Genomic DNA, 18,959 nt, shown 5'->3' on the forward strand with positions numbered 1-18,959 from the left:
CTTTCTCTCTCCTCTCACTTCCCTTCCTTCTCTCTCTCTCTCCTCTTCTCACTTCCCTTCCTTCTCTCTCTCTCTCCTCTTCTCACTTCCCTTCCTTCTCTCTCTCTCTCCTCTTCTCTCTCCCTTCCCTTCTTCCTCTCTTCTCACTTCCCTTCCTTCTCTCTCCTCTCTCTCTCTCCCTCTCCTTCCCTTCCTTCTCTCTCTCCTCCTCTCACTTCCCTTCCTTCTCTCTCTCCTCTCACTTCCCTTCCTTCTCTCCCTCCTCTCACTCCTCTCACTTTCCTTCCTCTCTCCTCCCTCTCACTTCCCTTCCTTCTCTCTCTTCCTCTCCTTCCTTCCCTCTCTCTCTCCTCCTCTCACTTCCCTTCCTTCTCTCTCTCTCCTCCTCTCACTTCCTTCCTTCCTTCCTCTCTCTCTTCCTCTCTCCTCTTCTCACTTCCTTCCTTCTCTCTCTCTCTCCTTCCTTCCCTCCTCTCCTCTCCTCTCACTTCCCTTCCTTCTCTCTCTCTCCTCCTCTCACTTCCCTTCCTTCTCTCTCTCTCCCTCCTCTTCTCACTTTCCTTCCTTCTCTCTCTCTCCTCTTCTCACTTCCCTTCCTTCTCTCTCTCCTTCCTTCTCTCTCTCCTTCCTTCTCTCTCTCTCTCTCCTCTCTCTCCTTCCTTCTCTCTCTCTCTCCTCTTCTCACTTCCCTTCTTTGTCTCATTGAATTGCCATATGATAATCAGTGTAAAACAGATAAACCAGAGTTGTTTAAAACCAAGATATCCATTTAAAGAGGTCCTACTACTGTCAAATGGTCAACCCCAAGATGTTATAAACTTAAAGATGTCCCTACTCTACTCCCCTCAGGTTCAGCAGGGCAGGACGGGGAATGAGAAGGAAGTGAGTTTACCCATCCACACGTCCAAACCTGACTTCCCCACTCCAGCCAGCCTCTACAAGTCATCCATGAACATGAACACTACCAGGTAAGAGCTGTACACAGGTCAGGACAGGTACATATAGGTTAGCCTAGGACAGGTAGGGTTAGCCTAGGACAGGTAGAGACAGTGAGGTTAGCCTAGGACAGGTACAGACAGTGAGGTTAGCCTAGGACAGGTACAGACAGTGAGGTTAGCCTAGGACAGGTTGAGAGACAGTAAGGTTAGCCTAGGACAGGTACAGACAGTGAGGTTAGCCTAGGACAGGTACAGACAGTGAGGTTAGCCTAGGACAGGTACAGACAGTGAGGTTAGCCTAGGACAGGTACAGACAGTGAGGTTAGCCTAGGACAGGTACAGACAGTGAGGTTAGCCTAGGACAGGTTGAGAGACAGTAAGGTTAGCCTAGGACAGGTACAGACAGTGAGGTTAGCCTAGGACAGGTACAGACAGTGAGGTTAGCCTAGGACAGGTACAGACAGTGAGGTTAGCCTAGGACAGGTACAGACAGTGAGGTTAGCCTAGGACAGGTTGAGAGACAGTAAGGTTAGCCTAGGACAGGTACGGACAGTAAGGTTAGCCTAGGACAGGTACAGACAGTAAGGTTAGCCTAGGACAGGTACAGAGACAGTAAGGTTAGCCTAGGACAGGTACAGAGACAGTAAGGTTAGCCTAGGACAGGTACAGACAGTAAGGTTAGCCTAGGACAGGTACAGAGACAGTAAGGTTAGCCTAGGACAGGTACAGAGACAGTAAGGTTAGCCTAGGACAGGTGCAGACAGTAAGGTTAGCCTAGGACAGGTTGAGAGACAGTAAGGTTAGCCTAGGACAGGTACAGACAGTAAGGTTAGCCTAGAACAGGTACAGAGACAGTAAGGTTAGCCTAGGACAGGTACAGAGACAGTAAGGTTAGCCTAGGACAGGTACAGACAGTAAGGTTAGCCTATGACAGGTACAGACAGTAAGGTACCCTAGGACATGTACATACAGTAAGGTTAGCCTAGGACATGTACAGACAGTAAGGTTAGCCTAGGACAGGTACAGACAGTAAGGTTAGCCTAGGACAGGTACAGACAGTAAGGTTAGCCTAGGACAGGTACAGAGACAGTAAGGTTAGCCTAGGACAGGTACAGAGACAGTAAGGTTAGCCTAGGACAGGTACAGAGACAGTAAGGTTAGCCTTGGACATGTACATACAGTAAGGTTAGCCTAGGACAGGTACAGACAGTAAGGTTAGCCTAGGGCAGGTTTAGAGACAGTGAGTTAGCCTAGGACAGGTTAAGAGACAGTGAGTTAGCCTAGGACAGGTTAAGAGACAGTAAGGTTAGCCTAGGACAGGTTAAGAGACAGTGAGTTAGCCTAGGACAGGTACAGACAGTAAGGTTAGCCTAGGGCAGGTTTAGAGACAGTGAGTTAGCCTAGGACAGGTTAAGAGACAGTGAGTTAGCCTCGGACAGGTTAAGAGACAGTAAGGTTAGCCTAGGACAGGTTAAGAGACATGAGAGAGACTCATGTATTACCTCTGGTAGAGGATTTGGCAAAACACGGTCTGGCAGTGGACAGACAGACAGGCAGACACAGAGAGACAGACAGGCAGACACAGAGAGACAGACAGACACACAGACAGGCAGACACAGAGAGACAGACAGACACACAGAGAGACAGACACACAGACACACAGAGAGACAGACACACAGACACACAGAGAGACAGACAGACACACAGACAGGCAGACAGACACACACACAGACAGGCAGGCAGGCAGGCAGACAGACAGACAGACAGACAGACAGACAGACAGACAGGCAGACAGACAGACAGGCAGACAGACAGGCAGACACACAGACAGGCAGACAGACACACACACAGACAGGCAGGCAGGCAGGCAGACAGACAGACAGACAGACAGACAGACAGACAAGCTTGCTTCCGTTTTTCTCCTCTCACTGTACACATGAATGAGTTCCTCTGAGTTCCTCTGAGTGTGTGAGGGGAGGTCTAACTGTGTCTCCCCCCTTCTCCCCCTGATGGTAGGATCTCCCCCCCACAGTGGACTGCTCCCCCCGTCCAGGACATGTCCTACTATACGTGAGTGTGATGGGGCTTGTTCACAACAACACACTGATACATCCATGTACAGTATTCTGTCTTTTCCAGATGCTATTTAAAACACACAAAATAAACTCGTTTTAATTTCCCTCGGCCGTTAAACTAGTGACAAACGTCGTAGTTGCGTCGCGTCGTTAGGGCACAACGTGGTAGCCAACAATTGTCACCGCGGCAACGTTAAGTTTAACGGGAGTCGTCACCTTGGCAACAGTAAACACATTTAAATGCAACACACGTATGCACGTTGACTCACGTGTGTGTGACAGGTGATAGCCATGTTATAGACATGTAATAACAGATTCTACATCTTATGTGTATTAGTGCCTGACTGAGTAGACGGCAGGTAGTCTAGTGGTTAAGAGCGTTGTCTTAGTCTTTAATGACTGAGTAGATGGCAGGTAGTCTAGTGGTTAAGAGCGCTGTCTTAGTCGTTAATGACTGAGTAGACGGCAGGTAGTCTAGTGGTTAAGAGCGTTGTCTTAGTCGTTAATGACAGAGTAGACGGCAGGTAGTCTAGTGGTTAAGAGCGTTGTCTTAGTCGTTAATGACTGAGTAGACGGCAGGTAGTCTAGTGGTTAAGAGCGTTGTCTTAGTGGTTAATGACAGAGTAGACGGCAGGTAGTCTAGTGGTTAAGAGCGTTGTCTTAGTCGTTAATGACCGAGTAGACGGCAGGTAGTCTAGTGGTTAAGAGCGTTGTCTTAGTCGTTAATGACTGAGTAGACGGCAGGTAGTCTAGTGGTTAAGAGCGTTGTCTTAGTGGTTAATGACAGAGTAGACGGCAGGTAGTCTAGTGGTTAAGAGCGTTGTCTTAGTGGTTAATGACTGAGTGGACGGCAGGTAGTCTAGTGGTTAAGAGCGTTGTCTTAGTGGTCAATGACCGAGTAGACGGCAGGTAGTCTAGTGGTTAAGAGCGCTGTCTTGGTCGTTAATGACCGAGTAGACGGCAGGTAGTCTAGTGGTTAAGAGCGTTGTCTTGGTCGTTAATGACCGAGTAGACGGCAGGTAGTCTAGTGGTTAAGAGCGTTGTCTTAGTGGTTAATGACTGAGTAGACGGCAGGTAGTCTAGTGGTTAAGAGCGCTGTCTTAGTCGTTAATGACCGAGTAGACGGCAGGTAGTCTAGTGGTTAAGAGCGTTGTCTTAGTGGTTAATGACCGAGTAGACGGCAGGTAGTCTAGTGGTTAAGAGCGTTGTCTTAGTGGTTAATGACCGAGTAGACGGCAGGTAGTCTAGTGGTTAAGAGCGTTGTCTTAGTCGTTAATGACCGAGTAGACGGCAGGTAGTCTAGTGGTTAAGAGTGTTGTCTTAGTCGTTAATGACCGAGTAGACGGCAGGTAGTCTAGTGGTTAAGAGCGTTGTCTTAGTCGTTAATGACTGAGTAGACGGCAGGTAGTCTAGTGGTTAAGAGCGTTGTCTTAGTGGTTAATGACTGAGTAGACGGCAGGTAGTCTAGTGGTTAAGAGCGTTGTCTTAGTGGTCAATGACCGAGTAGACGGCAGGTAGTCTAGTGGTTAAGAGCGCTGTCTTGGTCGTTAATGACCGAGTAGACGGCAGGTAGTCTAGTGGTTAAGAGCGTTGTCTTGGTCGTTAATGACCGAGTAGACTGCAGGTAGTCTAGTGGTTAAGAGCGTTGTCTTAGTGGTTAATGACTGAGTAGACGGCAGGTAGTCTAGTGGTTAAGAGCGCTGTCTTGGTCGTTAATGACCGAGTAGACGGCAGGTAGTCTAGTGGTTAAGAGCGTTGTCTTAGTGGTTAATGACCGAGTAGACGGCAGGTAATCTAGTGGTTAAGAGCGTTGTCTTAGTGGTTAATGACCGAGTAGACGGCAGGTAGTCTAGTGGTTAAGAGCGTTGTCTTAGTCGTTAATGACCGAGTAGACGGCAGGTAGTCTAGTGGTTAAGAGTGTTGTCTTAGTGGTTAATGACCGAGTAGACGGCAGGTAGTCTAGTGGTTAAGAGCGTTGTCTTAGTGGTTAATGACTGAGTAGACGGCAGGTAGTCTAGTGGTTAAGAGCGTTGTCTTAGTGGTTAATGACCGAGTAGACGGCAGGTAGTCTAGTGGTTAAGAGCGCTGTCTTAGTCGTTAATGACCGAGTAGACGGCAGGTAGTCTAGTGGTTAAGAGCGTTGTCTTAGTGGTTAATGACTGAGTAGACGGCAGGTAGTCTAGTGGTTAAGAGCGACTGTCTTAGTGGTTAATGACTGAGTAGACGGCAGGTAGTCTAGTGGTTAAGAGTGTTGTCTTAGTCGTTAATGACCGAGTAGACGGCAGGTAGTCTAGTGGTTAAGAGCGTTGTCTTAGTGGTTAATGACTGAGTAGACGGCAGGTAGTCTAGTGGTTAAGAGCGCTGTCTTAGTCGTTAATGACTGAGTGGACGGCAGGTAGTCTAGTGGTTAAGAGCGCTGTCTTAGTGGTAATGACCGAGTAGACGGCAGGTAGTCTAGTGGTTAAGAGCATTGTCTTAGTGGTTAATGACTGAGTAGACGGCAGGTAGTCTAGTGGTTAAGAGCGCTGTCTTAGTCGTTAATGACCGAGTAGACGGCAGGTAGTCTAGTGGTTAAGAGCGTTGTCTTAGTGGTTAATGACCGAGTAGACGGCAGGTAGTCTAGTGGTTAAGAGCGCTGTCTTGGTCGTTAATGACCGAGTAGACGGCAGGTAGTCTAGTGGTTAAGAGCGTTGGGGCCCGTAAACGGAAGGTTGCTTGTCCGAATCCCAGAGCCAACTAGGTGAAACATCTCATCTTGAGCCAAAAGGCCCTTAATCGTGACAGCTTCCTGTTTGTTGTTCCGGAGGAGATGGTCTGCTGAGTGACTCACGTTGTGTTCAGGAAGACCAGTGGTACGATCGACGTGATTGGAGGAGGGACCGCTACCATCAGCAGAGTGGAGGGACGACGAAGACACAACCTGGAGGGAAACAACATCCAGGTATACACACACACATACACACACACACACACACACACACACACACACCTGGAGGGAAACACGCCCAGGTACACACACACACACACACACACACACACACACACACACACACACACACACACACACACACACACACACACACCTGGAGGGAAACAACATCCAGGTACACACACACACACACACACACACACACACACACACACACACACACAATATTTAAGAAGTTGTTCTTAATGTTTTGTAAACTCAGTGTATATTATGTGAACTAAACAGAAACAAATCTATATTATTAATTTAAATAAAATAATGAGTCATACATTGACTGCTGTTATGAAAACCTTATGTTGACGCCCAGAGTCACATTTTAGTTTATTTAGTCTTTTCAACAGGTTTTTAACTGACTTTTTATTCTGGTTTCGTAGTAATACTGGTGTCGGGACAACCCTTCACGAACACATGAAATGACATGACCTCCATAGAAGTCCATGTACCCATTCTGTTGGCTGTTGAATCACATACCTGGTTGTGATTTGGCCGTTTCTTCGTTGTCGTAGGTGATTTCGGAACACTCGTCGTCGGACGCCGAGCAAAACCCCAACAAGATGCCCCCCTTCTTCCCCCCCGGCCCACTCCCCCCAAACATCCCTCCTCCCCCATTCCTTCCCCCTCCTCCCAACGTCAGCCAGGCTCCCCCTCTCATCCCCCCACCAAGTAAGTCTACACCTCTCTCACTTTGTCATTCTGTCTCGCTCTCCCCCATCTGTCTCTCTCTCTCTCTCTCTCTCTCTCTCTCTCTCTCTCTCTCTCTCTCTCTCTCTCTCTCTCTCTCTCTCTCTCTCTCTCTGTCTGTCTCTGTCTCTCTCTCTTGTCTCCTCTCTCTCCCCTTCTCTCTCTCTTGTCTCCACTCTCTCTCCCCCTCTCTCTGTTTCTCTCTCTCTCTCCCCCTCTCTCTGTTTCTCTCTCTCCCCCTCTCTCTTGTCTCCTCTCTCTCTCCGTCTCTGTCTCTCTCTCTCTCGTCTCCTCTCTCTCTCCCCTCTCTCTCTGTTTCTCTCTCTCTGTTTCTCTCTCTCTGTTTCTCTCTCTCTGTTTATCTCTCTGTTTCTCTCTCTCTGTTTCTCTCTCTCCCCCGTCTCTCTCTCTCTCCTCTCTCTCTCCTGCTTTCTGTCTCTTTTATATATTTGTATATTCACCCTGTTTAACTTTCCCACAGAGAGGAATTAGCTAACAATTGTTTTTTATTTGTTAGGAATACCTATGAATGTCCCTCCTCCTGGTAAGAACAATACTCCCAACTATACTCACTATTACTACACAATGCCATTCATGATGTGGGAAAGACTGAAGAGTTACACATATTGGTATACTATACAGGTTTTATCTGTCTCAATGTTCCCAGTTAGAATGTGTCAGTGTGGTGATGTCATAATGTGGTATAGATTCAACAGTTGGAATGTATCAGTGTGGTGATGTCATAATGTGGTATAGACTCAACAGGTAGAATGTGTGGTGTGGTGATGTCATAATGTGGTATAGACTCAACAGTTATAATGTGTACCTGTGTGTGTTTTAATAGTAACACTGTGTGTGTGTGCAGGTTTCCCTCCTCCCAGCGGCCCCCCTCCCTCTCTCATCCCCACCTTGGACAGGTAAGACACCTCCACAGCTCTACCTTGTAGACATGGATAGATTGAGCCCTAGCCTCTCCCCTCCTATGTACTTGTAGAGATCTAAGGCAGCGTTTACACAGGCAACCCAATTCTGATCTGTTAACCCAATTATTTACAAAAGAGCTAATCTGTTTAAATAGTGTTACCCATAGACTTCCAGTCAATATGCTATCTGCTAGCATGCTATGGGTATCTGCTAGCATGCTATGGGTATCTGCTAGCATGCTATGGGCATCTGCTAGCATGCTATGGGCATCTGCTAGCATGCTATGGGCATCTGCTAGCATGCTATGGGCATCTGCTAGCATGCTATGGGCATCTGCTAGCATGCTATGGGCATCTGCTAGCATGCTATGGGTATCTGCTAGCATGCTATGGGTATCTGCTAGCATGCTAGTAGATACCTATCGACTTCCAGTCAACGCGCTAACTCTATTTAACATTGGCTCACTTGGTTCATACTGGACACAGAGACATAAACATGGTATCCACGAGTCCATCTGACTCTGGGGAAGTAGATAAAGAGCATCATTACCAGAATCCTGAAATATCCATTTTAATATGATTGACTGGATCAATATGTAAATGGCATCTAAAGGTATTGGTTAAAATGATCATGATGACTTTGATATATTTTTATTTTTTATAGCAGTGGGCATCCAGGTGGATATGATGTTCGTCCTGTTCCACCATACCCCTTCCCCACAGGTAGGGGGCGACAACACACACTATCACTTTCAATCAATCAATATTATATTATATAAGTCTGTCCAAAATGGATCCCTATTCCCTATGTCGTGCGCAACCGTTGACTAAGGTGCCATTTCCGATGTAGCCTCACTCTCAATCACTTTCAATTAATAATAAGTTATTATTATATTAAATGGTATTAAATAAATCCATGGGCTTCATTTAACAAGATATATAGGATGAGTCCCAATGGGACCCAATCTGGCCTGTATAATGCACTTCTTTTAAGCAGGGCCAATAGGGCTGTGGTCAAAAGTAGTGCACTATATAGGGAATAGGGTGTCATAGGGCTCTGGTCTAAAGTAGTGCACTACATAGGGAATAGGGTGTCATAGGGCTCTGGTCTAAAGTAGTGCACTACATAGGGAATAGGGTGTCATAGGGCTCTGGTCTAAAGTAGTGCACTACATAGGGAATAGGGTGTCATAGGGCTGTGGTCTAAAGTAGTGCACTACATAGGGAATAGGGTGCCAGTTGGGAAGCACCCATTTATGAACTTGATCCAAAGTTTGATTGACAGTAGGGCCGGTACGATACCAGTATCGCCATCCTCGTTAGTATCGTGGCAAGGAAACACAACGCAAAGCAGATTGGCTCAGTATGTAATACCTTCTTTAGGAAACAGCCCCGATGTTGGGAAACAGCCCTGATGTTGGGAAACAGCCCTGATGTTGGGAAACAGCCCTGATGTTGGAAAACAGCCCTGATGTTGGAACACAGCCCTGATGTTGGAACACAGCCCTGATGTTGGAACACAGCCCTGATGTTGGAAAACAGCCCTGATGTTGAAACACAGCCCTGATGTTGGAACACAGGCTTGATGTTGGAAAACAGCCCTGATGTTGGAAACAAATATCATAATGTTGGAAAACAGCCCTGATTTTGGAAAACAGCCCCGATGTTGGAAAACAGCCCTGATGTTGGAAAACAGCCCTGATGTTGGAACACAGCCCTGATGTTGGAAAACAGCCCTGATGTTGGAAACAAATATCATAATGTTGGAAAACAGCCCTGATGTTGGAAAACAGCCCCGATGTTGGAAAACAGCCCTGATGTTGGAACACAGCCCTGATGTTGGAACACAGCCCTGATGTTGGAACACAGCCCTGATGTTGGAAAACAGCCCTGATGTTGGAAACAAATATCATAATGTTGGAAAACAGCCCCGATGTTGGAAAACAGCCCCGATGTTGGAAAACAGCCCCGATGTTGGAACACAGCCCCGATGTTGGAAAACAGCCCCGATGTTGGAACACAGCCCCGATGTTGGAACACAGCCCTGATGTTGGAACACAGCCCTGATGTTGGAAACAAATATCATAATGTTGGAAAACAGCCCTGATGTTGGAACACAGCCCTGATGTTGGAAAACAGCCCTGATGTTGGAAACAAATATCATAATGATGGAAAACAGCCCTGATGTTGGAAAACAGCCCTGATGTTGGAAACAAACATCATTATGATGGAAAACAGCCCTGATGTTGGAAACAAACATCATTATGATGGAAAACAGCCCTGATGTTGGAAACAAACATCATTATGATGGAAAACAGCCCTGATGTTGGAAACAAACATCTTTATGATGGAAAACAGCCCTGATGTTGGAACCAAACATCATTATGATGGAAAACAGCCCTGATGTTGGAAAACAGCCCTGATGTTGGGAAACAGCCACGATGTTGGGACACAGCCCTGATGTTGGAAACAAATATCATAATGATGGAAAACAGCCCTGATGTTGGAAAACAGCCCTGATGTTGGAAACAAACATCATTATGATGGAAAACAGCCCTGATGTTGGAAACAAACATCATTATGATGGAAAACAGCCCTGATGTTGGAAACAAACATCATTATGATGGAAAACAGCCCTGATGTTGGAAACAAACATCATTATGATGGAAAACAGCCCTGATGTTGGAAACAAACATCATTATGATGGAAAACAGCCCTGATGTTGGAAAACAGCCCTGATGTTAGGAAACAGCAAGGATGTAGGCACACAGCAATGATGTTGGAAAAAAGCCCTGATGTTGGAAAACAGCCCTGATGGTAGGAAACAGCCATGATGATGGAAAACAGCCCTGATGTTGGAAAACAGCCCTGATGTTGGAAACAAACATCATTATGATGGAAAACAGCCCTGATGTTGGAAACAAACATCATTATGATGGAAAACAGCCCTGATGTTGGAAACAAACATCATTATGTTGGAAAACAGCCCTGATGTTGGAAACAAACATCATTATGTTGGGAAACAGCCCTGATGTTGGAAACAAACATCATTATGATGGAAAACAGCCCTGATGTTGGAAAACAAACATCATTATGATGGAAAACAGCCCTGATGTTGGAAAACAAACATCATTATGATGGAAAACAGCCCTGATGTTGGAAAACAGCCCTGATGTTGGAAAACAGCCCTGATGTTGGAAAACAGCCCTGATGATGGAAAACAGCCCTGATGTTGGAAAACAGACCTGAGGTTGGAAAACAGCCCTGATGTTGGAAAAAACATTATGTTGGAAAACAGCCCTGATGTTGGAAAACAGCCCTGATGTTGGAAAACAGCCCTGATGTTGGAAAACAAACATCATTATGATGGAAAACAGCCCTGATGTTGGAAAACAGCCCTGATGTTGGAAAACAGCCCTGATGTTGGAACACAGCCCTGATGATGGAAAACAGCCCTGATGTTGGAAAACAGCCCTGATGTTGGAAAACAGCCCTGATGTTGGAAAACAAACATCATTATGATGGAAAACAGCCCTGATGTTGGAAAACAGCCCTGATGTTGGAAAACAGCCCTGATGTTGGAAACAAACATCATTATGATGGAAAACAGTCCTGATGTTGGAAACAAACATCATTATGTTGGAAAACAGCCCTGATGTTGGAAAACAAACATCATTATGTTAGAAAACAGCCCAGATGTTGGAAACAAACATCATTATGTTGGGAAACAGCCCTGATGTTGGAAAACAGCCCAGATGTTGGAAAACAGCCCTGATGCTGGGAAACAGCCCTGATGCTGGAAACAAACATCATTATGATGGAAAACAGCCCTGATGTTGGAAAACAGCCCAGATGTTGGAAAACAGCCCTGATGCTGGGAAACAGCCCTGATGCTGGAAACAAACATCATTATGATGGAAAACAGCCCTGATGTTGGAAACAAACATCATTATGATGGAAAACAGCCCTGATGTTGGAAAACAGCCCCGATGTTGGAAAACAGCCCTGATGTTGGAACACAGCCCTGATGTTGGAACACAGCCCTGATGTTGGAACACAGCCCTGATGTTGGAAAACAGCCCTGATGTTGGAAACAAATATCATAATGTTGGAAAACAGCCCCGATGTTGGAAAACAGCCCCGATGTTGGAAAACAGCCCCGATGTTGGAAAACAGCCCCGATGTTGGAAAACAGCCCCGATGTTGGAACACAGCCCCGATGTTGGAACACAGCCCTGATGTTGGAACACAGCCCCGATGTTGGAAACAAATATCATAATGTTGGAAAACAGCCCTGATGTTGGAACACAGCCCTGATGTTGGAAAACAGCCCTGATGTTGAAACAAATATCATAATGATGGAAAACAGCCCTGATGTTGGAAAACAGCCCTGATGTTGGAAACAAACATCATTATGATGGAAAACAGCCCTGATGTTGGAAACAAACATCATTATGATGGAAAACAGCCCTGATGTTGGAAACAAACATCATTATGATGGAAAACAGCCCTGATGTTGGAAACAAACATCTTTATGATGGAAAACAGCCCTGATGTTGGAACCAAACATCATTATGATGGAAAACAGCCCTGATGTTGGAAAACAGCCCTGATGTTGGGAAACAGCCACGATGTTGGGACACAGCCCTGATGTTGGAAACAAATATCATAATGATGGAAAACAGCCCTGATGTTGGAAAACAGCCCTGATGTTGGAAACAAACATCATTATGATGGAAAACAGCCCTGATGTTGGAAACAAACATCATTATGATGGAAAACAGCCCTGATGTTGGAAACAAACATCTTTATGATGGAAAACAGCCCTGATGTTGGAACCAAACATCATTATGATGGAAAACAGCCCTGATGTTGGAAAACAGCCCTGATGTTGGGAAACAGCCACGATGTTGGGACACAGCCCTGATGTTGGAAAACAGCCCTGATGTTGGAAAACAGCCCTGATGCTGGGAAACAGCCCTGATGTTGGGAAACAGCCCTGATGTTGGAAAACAGCCCTGATGTTGGAAACAAACATCATTATGATGGAAAACAGCCCTGATGTTGGAAACAAACATCATTATGATGGAAAACAGCCCTGATGTTGGAAACAAACATCATTATGTTGGAAAACAGCCCTGATGTTGGAAACAAACATCATTATGTTGGGAAACAGCCCTGATGTTGGAAACAAACATCATTATGATGGAAAACAGCCCTGATGTTGGAAAACAAACATCATTATGATGGAAAACAGCCCTGATGTTGGAAAACAAACATCATTATGATGGAAAACAGCCCTGATGTTGGAAAACAGCCCTGATGTTGGAAAACAGACCTGAGGTTGGAAAACAGCCCTGATGTTGGAAAAAACATTATGTTGGAAAACAGCCCTGATGTTGGAAAACAGCCCTGATGTTGGAAAACAGCCCTGATGTTGGAAAACAAACATCATTATGATGGAAAACAGCCCTGATGTTGGAAAACAGCCCTGATGTTGGAAAACAGCCCTGATGTTGGAACACAGCCCTGATGATGGAAAACAGCCCTGATGTTGGAAAACAGCCCTGATGTTGGAAAACAGCCCTGATGTTGGAAAACAAACATCATTATGATGGAAAACAGCCCTGATGTTGGAAAACAGCCCTGATGTTGGAAAACAGCCCTGATGTTGGAAACAAACATCATTATGATGGAAAACAGTCCTGATGTTGGAAACAAACATCATTATGTTGGAAAACAGCCCTGATGTTGGAAAACAAACATCATTATGTTAGAAAACAGCCCAGATGTTGGAAACAAACATCATTATGTTGGGAAACAGCCCTGATGTTGGAAAACAGCCCAGATGTTGGAAAACAGCCCTGATGCTGGGAAACAGCCCTGATGCTGGAAACAAACATCATTATGATGGAAAACAGCCCTGATGTTGGAAAACAGCCCAGATGTTGGAAAACAGCCCTGATGCTGGGAAACAGCCCTGATGCTGGAAACAAACATCATTATGATGGAAAACAGCCCTGATGTTGGAAACAAACATCATTATGATGGAAAACAGCCCTGATGTTGGAAACAAACATCATTATGATGGAAAACAGCCCTGATGTTGGAAACAAACATCATTATGATGGAAAACAGCCCTGATGTTGGAAAACAGCCCTGATGTTGGGAAACAGCCACGATGTTGGGACACAGCCCTGATGTTGGAAAACAGCCCTGATGTTGGAAAACAGCCCTGATGCTGGGAAACAGCCCTGATGTTGGGAAACAGCCCTGATGTTGGAAACAAACATCATTATGATGGAAAACAGCCCTGATGTTGGAAACAAACATCATTATGATGGAAAACAGCCCTGATGTTGGAAACAAACATCATTATGTTGGAAAACAGCCCAGATGTTGGAAACAAACATCATTATGTTGGGAAACAGCCCTGATGTTGGAAACAAACATCATTATGGTGGAAAACAGCCCTGATGTTGGAAAACAAACATCATTATGATGGAAAACAGCCCTGATGTTGGAAAACAAACATCATTATGATGGAAAACAGCCCTGATGTTGGAAAACAGCCCTGATGTTGGAAAACAGCCCTGATGTTGGAAAACAGCCCTGATGTTGGAAAACAGACCTGAGGTTGGAAAACAGCCCTGATGTTGGAAAAAAACATTATGTTGGAAAACAGCCCTGATGTTGGAAAAAAACATTATGATGGAAAACAGCCCTGATGTTGGAAAACAGCCCTGATGTTGGAAAACAGCCCTGATGTTGGAAAACAAACATCATTATGATGGAAAACAGCCCTGATGTTGGAAAACAGCCCAGATGTTGGAAACAAACATCATTATGTTGGGAAACAGCCCTGATGTTGGAAAACAGCCCAGATGTTGGAAAACAGCCCTGATGCTGGGAAACAGCCCTGATGCTGGGAAACAGCCCTGATGCTGGAAAACAGCCCTGATGTTGGAAAACAGCCCTGATGCTGGGAAACAGCCCTGATGCTGGGAAACAGCCCTGATGCTGGGAAACAGTCCTGATGCTGGGAAACAGCCCTGATGCTGGGAAACAGCCCAGATGTTGGAAAACAGCCCAGATGTTGGAAAACAGCCCTGATGTTGTAAAAACAGTTGTAAAAAACATCATTAAGTTATCCGGAGTCACATTGTATTTATTTTCCAAGCTATAGCACACCATATTTGACATCCATCAGGTTTTTAAAGCACCAAACAGTTTGAGTCTGTTACGATACTGCTATCGTCTCGGCCGTCATTGAAATGGGAAGTATTTTAACTCCACATGGAAGGTGTTTTAGGTGGGTACACACTGATATGTACACACTGATATGCACACACTGATATGTACACACTGATATGCACACACTGATATGTACACACTGATATGCACACACTGATATGTACACACTGATATGTACACACTGATATGTACACACTGATATGCACACACTGATATGTACACACTGATATGTACACACACAATATTGTAATAATCGATCATGTTTATTGTCCCTCAGGTGGTTTCCCTCCTCCTATGACCGGTATGTCCTCATCACTACAGTACATCCTCCTCTTCCTCACAGTATATCACTACAGTATATCACTACAGTACATCCTCCTCCTCCTCACAGTATATCACTACAGTATATCCTCCTCCTCCTCACAGTATATCACTACAGTATGTCCTCATCACTACAGTATATCCTCCTCCTCACTACAGTATATCACTACAGTATATCCTCATCACGACAGTATATCACTACAGTACATCCTCTTCCTCCTCACTACAGTATATCCTCCTCCTCCTCACAGTATATCACAACAGTATATCCTCATCACGACAGTATATCACTACAGTATATCCTCCTCCTCCTCACTACAGTATATCACTACAGTATATCCTCCTCCTCCTCACAGTATATCACTACAGTATATCCTCAACACGACAGTATATCACTACAGTATATCCTCCTCCTCACTACAGTATATCCTCCTCCTCACAGTATATCACTACAGTATATCACTACAGTATATCACAACAGTATATCACTACAGTACATCCTCCTCACAGTATATCACTACAGTATATCACTACAGTACATCCTCCTCCTCCTCACAGTATATCACGACAGTATGTCCTCATCACTACAGTATATCACTACAGTATATCCTCCTCCTCACTACAGTATATCACTACAGTATATCACTACAGTATATCCTCCTCCTCACTACAGTATATCACTACAGTATATCCTCATCACGACAGTATATCACTACAGTATATCCTCCTCCTCCTCACAGTATATCACAACAGTATATCCTCAACACGACAGTATATCACTACAGTATATCCTCCTCCTCACTACAGTATATACTCCTCCTCACAGTATATCACTACAGTATATCACGACAGTATATCACTACAGTACATCCTCCTCCTCCTCACAGTATATCACTACAGTATATCACTACAGTATATCCTCCTCCTCCTCACAGTATATCACTACAGTACATCCTCCTCCTCACAGTATATCACTACAGTATGTCCTCATCACTACAGTATATCACTACAGTATATCCTCCTCCTCACTACAGTATATCCTCCTCCTCACAGTATATCACTACAGTATATCACTACAGTATATCCTCCTCACTACAGTATATCACAACAGTATATCCTCATCACAACAGTATATCACTACAGTATATCCTCCTCCTCCTCCTCCTCACTACAGTATATCACTACAGTATATCCTCCTCACTACAGTATATCACTACAGTTATCCTCCTCATCACTACAGTATATCACTACAGTATATCACTACAGAATATCCTCCTCATCACTACAGTATATCACTACAGTATATCCTCCTCATCACTACAGTATATCACTACAGTATATCCTCCTCCTCTTTCACACTACAGTATATCACTACAGTATATCCTCCTCATCACTACAGTATATCACTACAGTATATCCTCCTCCTCTTTCACACTACAGTATATCCTCATCACTACAGTATATCACTACAGTACATCACTACAGTATATCACTACAGTATATCCTCCTCACTACAGTACATCACTACAGTATATCACTACAGTATATCCTCCTCCTCTTTCACACTACAGTATATCACTACAGTATATCACTACAGTATATCCTCCTCTTCCTCACTACAGTATATCACTACAGTATATCCTCCTCTTCCTCACTACAGTATATCACTACAGTATATCACTACAGTATATCCTCCTCTTCCTCACTACAGTATATCACTACAGTATATCCTCATCATCGCTACAGTATATCACGACAGTATATCCTCTTCCTCACTACAGTATATCCTTCTCCTCTTCCACACTACAGTATATCACTACAGTATATCCTCCTCACTACAGTATATCACTACAGTTATCCTCCTCATCACTACAGTATATCACTACAGTATATCCTCCTCGCTACAGTATATCACTACAGTATATCCTCCTCGCTACAGTATATCACTACAGTACATCCTCCTCCTCACTACAGTATATCCTCCTCATCACTACAGTATATCACTACAGTATATCACTACAGTATATCCTCCTCATCACTACAGTATATCACGACAGTATATCCTCCTCGCTACAGTATATCACTACAGTACATCCTCCTCCTCACTACAGTATATCCTCCTCCTCTTTCACACTACAGTATATCCTCCTCCTCACTACAGTATATCCTCATTACTACAGTATATCACTACAGTATATCACTACAGTATATCCTCCTCTCTGTCTCCAGGTGGCTACCCTCCTCCTATGCCAGGTGTGGTGTCTCCATGGCCTCCTATGATGGACCAGTCTAAACAGTGGGACTACTACCCTCCAGGTAAACCTGCCTACCCTCCAGGTAAACCTGCCTACCCTCCAGGTAAACCTGCCTACCCTCCAGGTAAACCTGTCTACCCTCCAGGTAAACCTGTCTACCCTCCAGGTAAACCTGTCTACCCTCCAGGTAAACCTGTCTACCCTCCAGGTAAACCTGTCTACCCTCCAGGTAAACCGGTCTACCCTCCAGGTAAACCGGTCTACCCCCCAGGTAAACCGGTCTACCCCCCAGGTAAACCGGTCTACCCCCCAGGTAAACCGGTCTACCCCCCAGGTAAACCGGTCTACCCCCCAGGTAAACCGGTCTACCCCCCAGGTAAACCGGTCTACCCCCCAGGTAAACCGGTCTACCCCCCAGGTAAACCGGTCTACCCCCCAGGTAAACCGGTCTACCCCCCAGGTAAACCGGTCTACCCCCCAGGTAAACCGGTCTACCCCCCAGGTAAACCGGTCTACCCCCCAGGTAAACCGGTCTACCCCCCAGGTAAACCGGTCTACCCCCCAGGTAAACCGGTCTACCCCCCAGGTAAACCGGTCTACCCCCCAGGTAAACCGGTCTAAACATTAGTACTGCGACCCTCCAAGCTAATGTTCTTTACTAGTGATCTGTCAATCAACCTGTCAATCAATCAGTCTGACCTGATGTTCTTTACTGTACTACTACCCACCAGGACCGGGACCGGGACCAGGACCCAGACGGGAGGACAAGAGGGAGAAGGAGAGAGAGCGACCCAGGGAGAGACCACATGAGAGGGAGAGAGAGCGAGAGCACAGCCCCTCCACTATGGGCTACAACAGGTTAGTCGAGGACGATGCAGGCGACAGAGGGTTAGTCGAGGACGATGCAGGCGACAGAGGGTTAGTCGAGGACGATGCAGGCGACAGCGGGTTAGTTGAGGACGACGCAGGCGACAGAGGGTTAGTCGAGGACGACGCAGGCGACAGCGGGTTAGTCGAGGACGATGCAGGCGACAGCGGGTTAGTCGAGGACGAAGCGGCGACAGCGGGTTAGTCGAGGACGACGCAGGCGACAGCGGGTTAGTCGAGGGCGATGCAGGCGACAGCAGGTTAGTCGAGGACGATGCGGCGACAGCGGGTTAGTCGAGGACGATGCAGGCGACAGCGGGTTAGTGGAGGACGACGCAGGCGACAGCGGGTTAGTCGAGGACGATGCAGGCGACAGCGGGTTAGTCGAGGACGATGCAGGCGACAGCGGGTTAGTCGAGGACGATGCAGGCGACAGCGGGTTAGTCGAGGACGATGCAGGCGACAGCGGGTTAGTCGAGGACGATGCAGGCGACAGCGGGTTAGTCGAGGACGATGCAGGCGACAGCGGGTTAGTCGAGGACGACGCAGGCGACAGCGGGTTAGTCGAGGACGACGCAGGCGACAGCGGGTTAGTCGAGGACGATGCAGGCGACAGCGGGTTAGTCGAGGACGATGCAGGCGACAGCGGGTTAGTC

General features: G+C 45.9%; 1 protein-coding gene and 1 long non-coding RNA gene across 3 annotated transcripts in view; both read left to right on the forward strand.

Annotated features, from left to right (window-relative positions):
• LOC127926181 (pre-mRNA 3'-end-processing factor FIP1-like) overlaps positions 1–18,959 on the forward strand; it is a gene marked incomplete at its 5' end in the record, with an annotated part of 45,041 nt that overhangs the window by 14,880 nt on the left and 11,202 nt on the right. The window contains 10 exon segments of the mRNA XM_052511652.1: positions 850–968; positions 2,955–3,008; positions 5,855–5,954; positions 6,509–6,665; positions 7,201–7,227; positions 7,549–7,600; positions 8,271–8,329; positions 15,138–15,161; positions 17,411–17,539; positions 18,168–18,294. Coding sequence (XP_052367612.1) covers positions 850–968; positions 2,955–3,008; positions 5,855–5,954; positions 6,509–6,665; positions 7,201–7,227; positions 7,549–7,600; positions 8,271–8,329; positions 15,138–15,161; positions 17,411–17,539; positions 18,168–18,294 — 848 coding nt within the window.
• On the forward strand, positions 3,025–5,664 carry LOC127926185 (uncharacterized). 2 transcript variants are annotated; one of them, XR_008123531.1, is made up of 5 exons: positions 3,025–3,482; positions 3,813–4,802; positions 4,858–5,187; positions 5,244–5,353; positions 5,518–5,664. It is a non-coding gene; the product is annotated as an uncharacterized LOC127926185 (long non-coding RNA). The 2 variants fall into 2 exon arrangements; XR_008123530.1 differs by lacking the exon at positions 5,244–5,353.

The sequence above is a fragment of the Oncorhynchus keta genome, unplaced genomic scaffold (genome assembly GCF_023373465.1).
Source record: "Oncorhynchus keta strain PuntledgeMale-10-30-2019 unplaced genomic scaffold, Oket_V2 Un_contig_7098_pilon_pilon, whole genome shotgun sequence".
Lineage (NCBI taxonomy): Eukaryota > Metazoa > Chordata > Actinopteri > Salmoniformes > Salmonidae > Oncorhynchus > Oncorhynchus keta.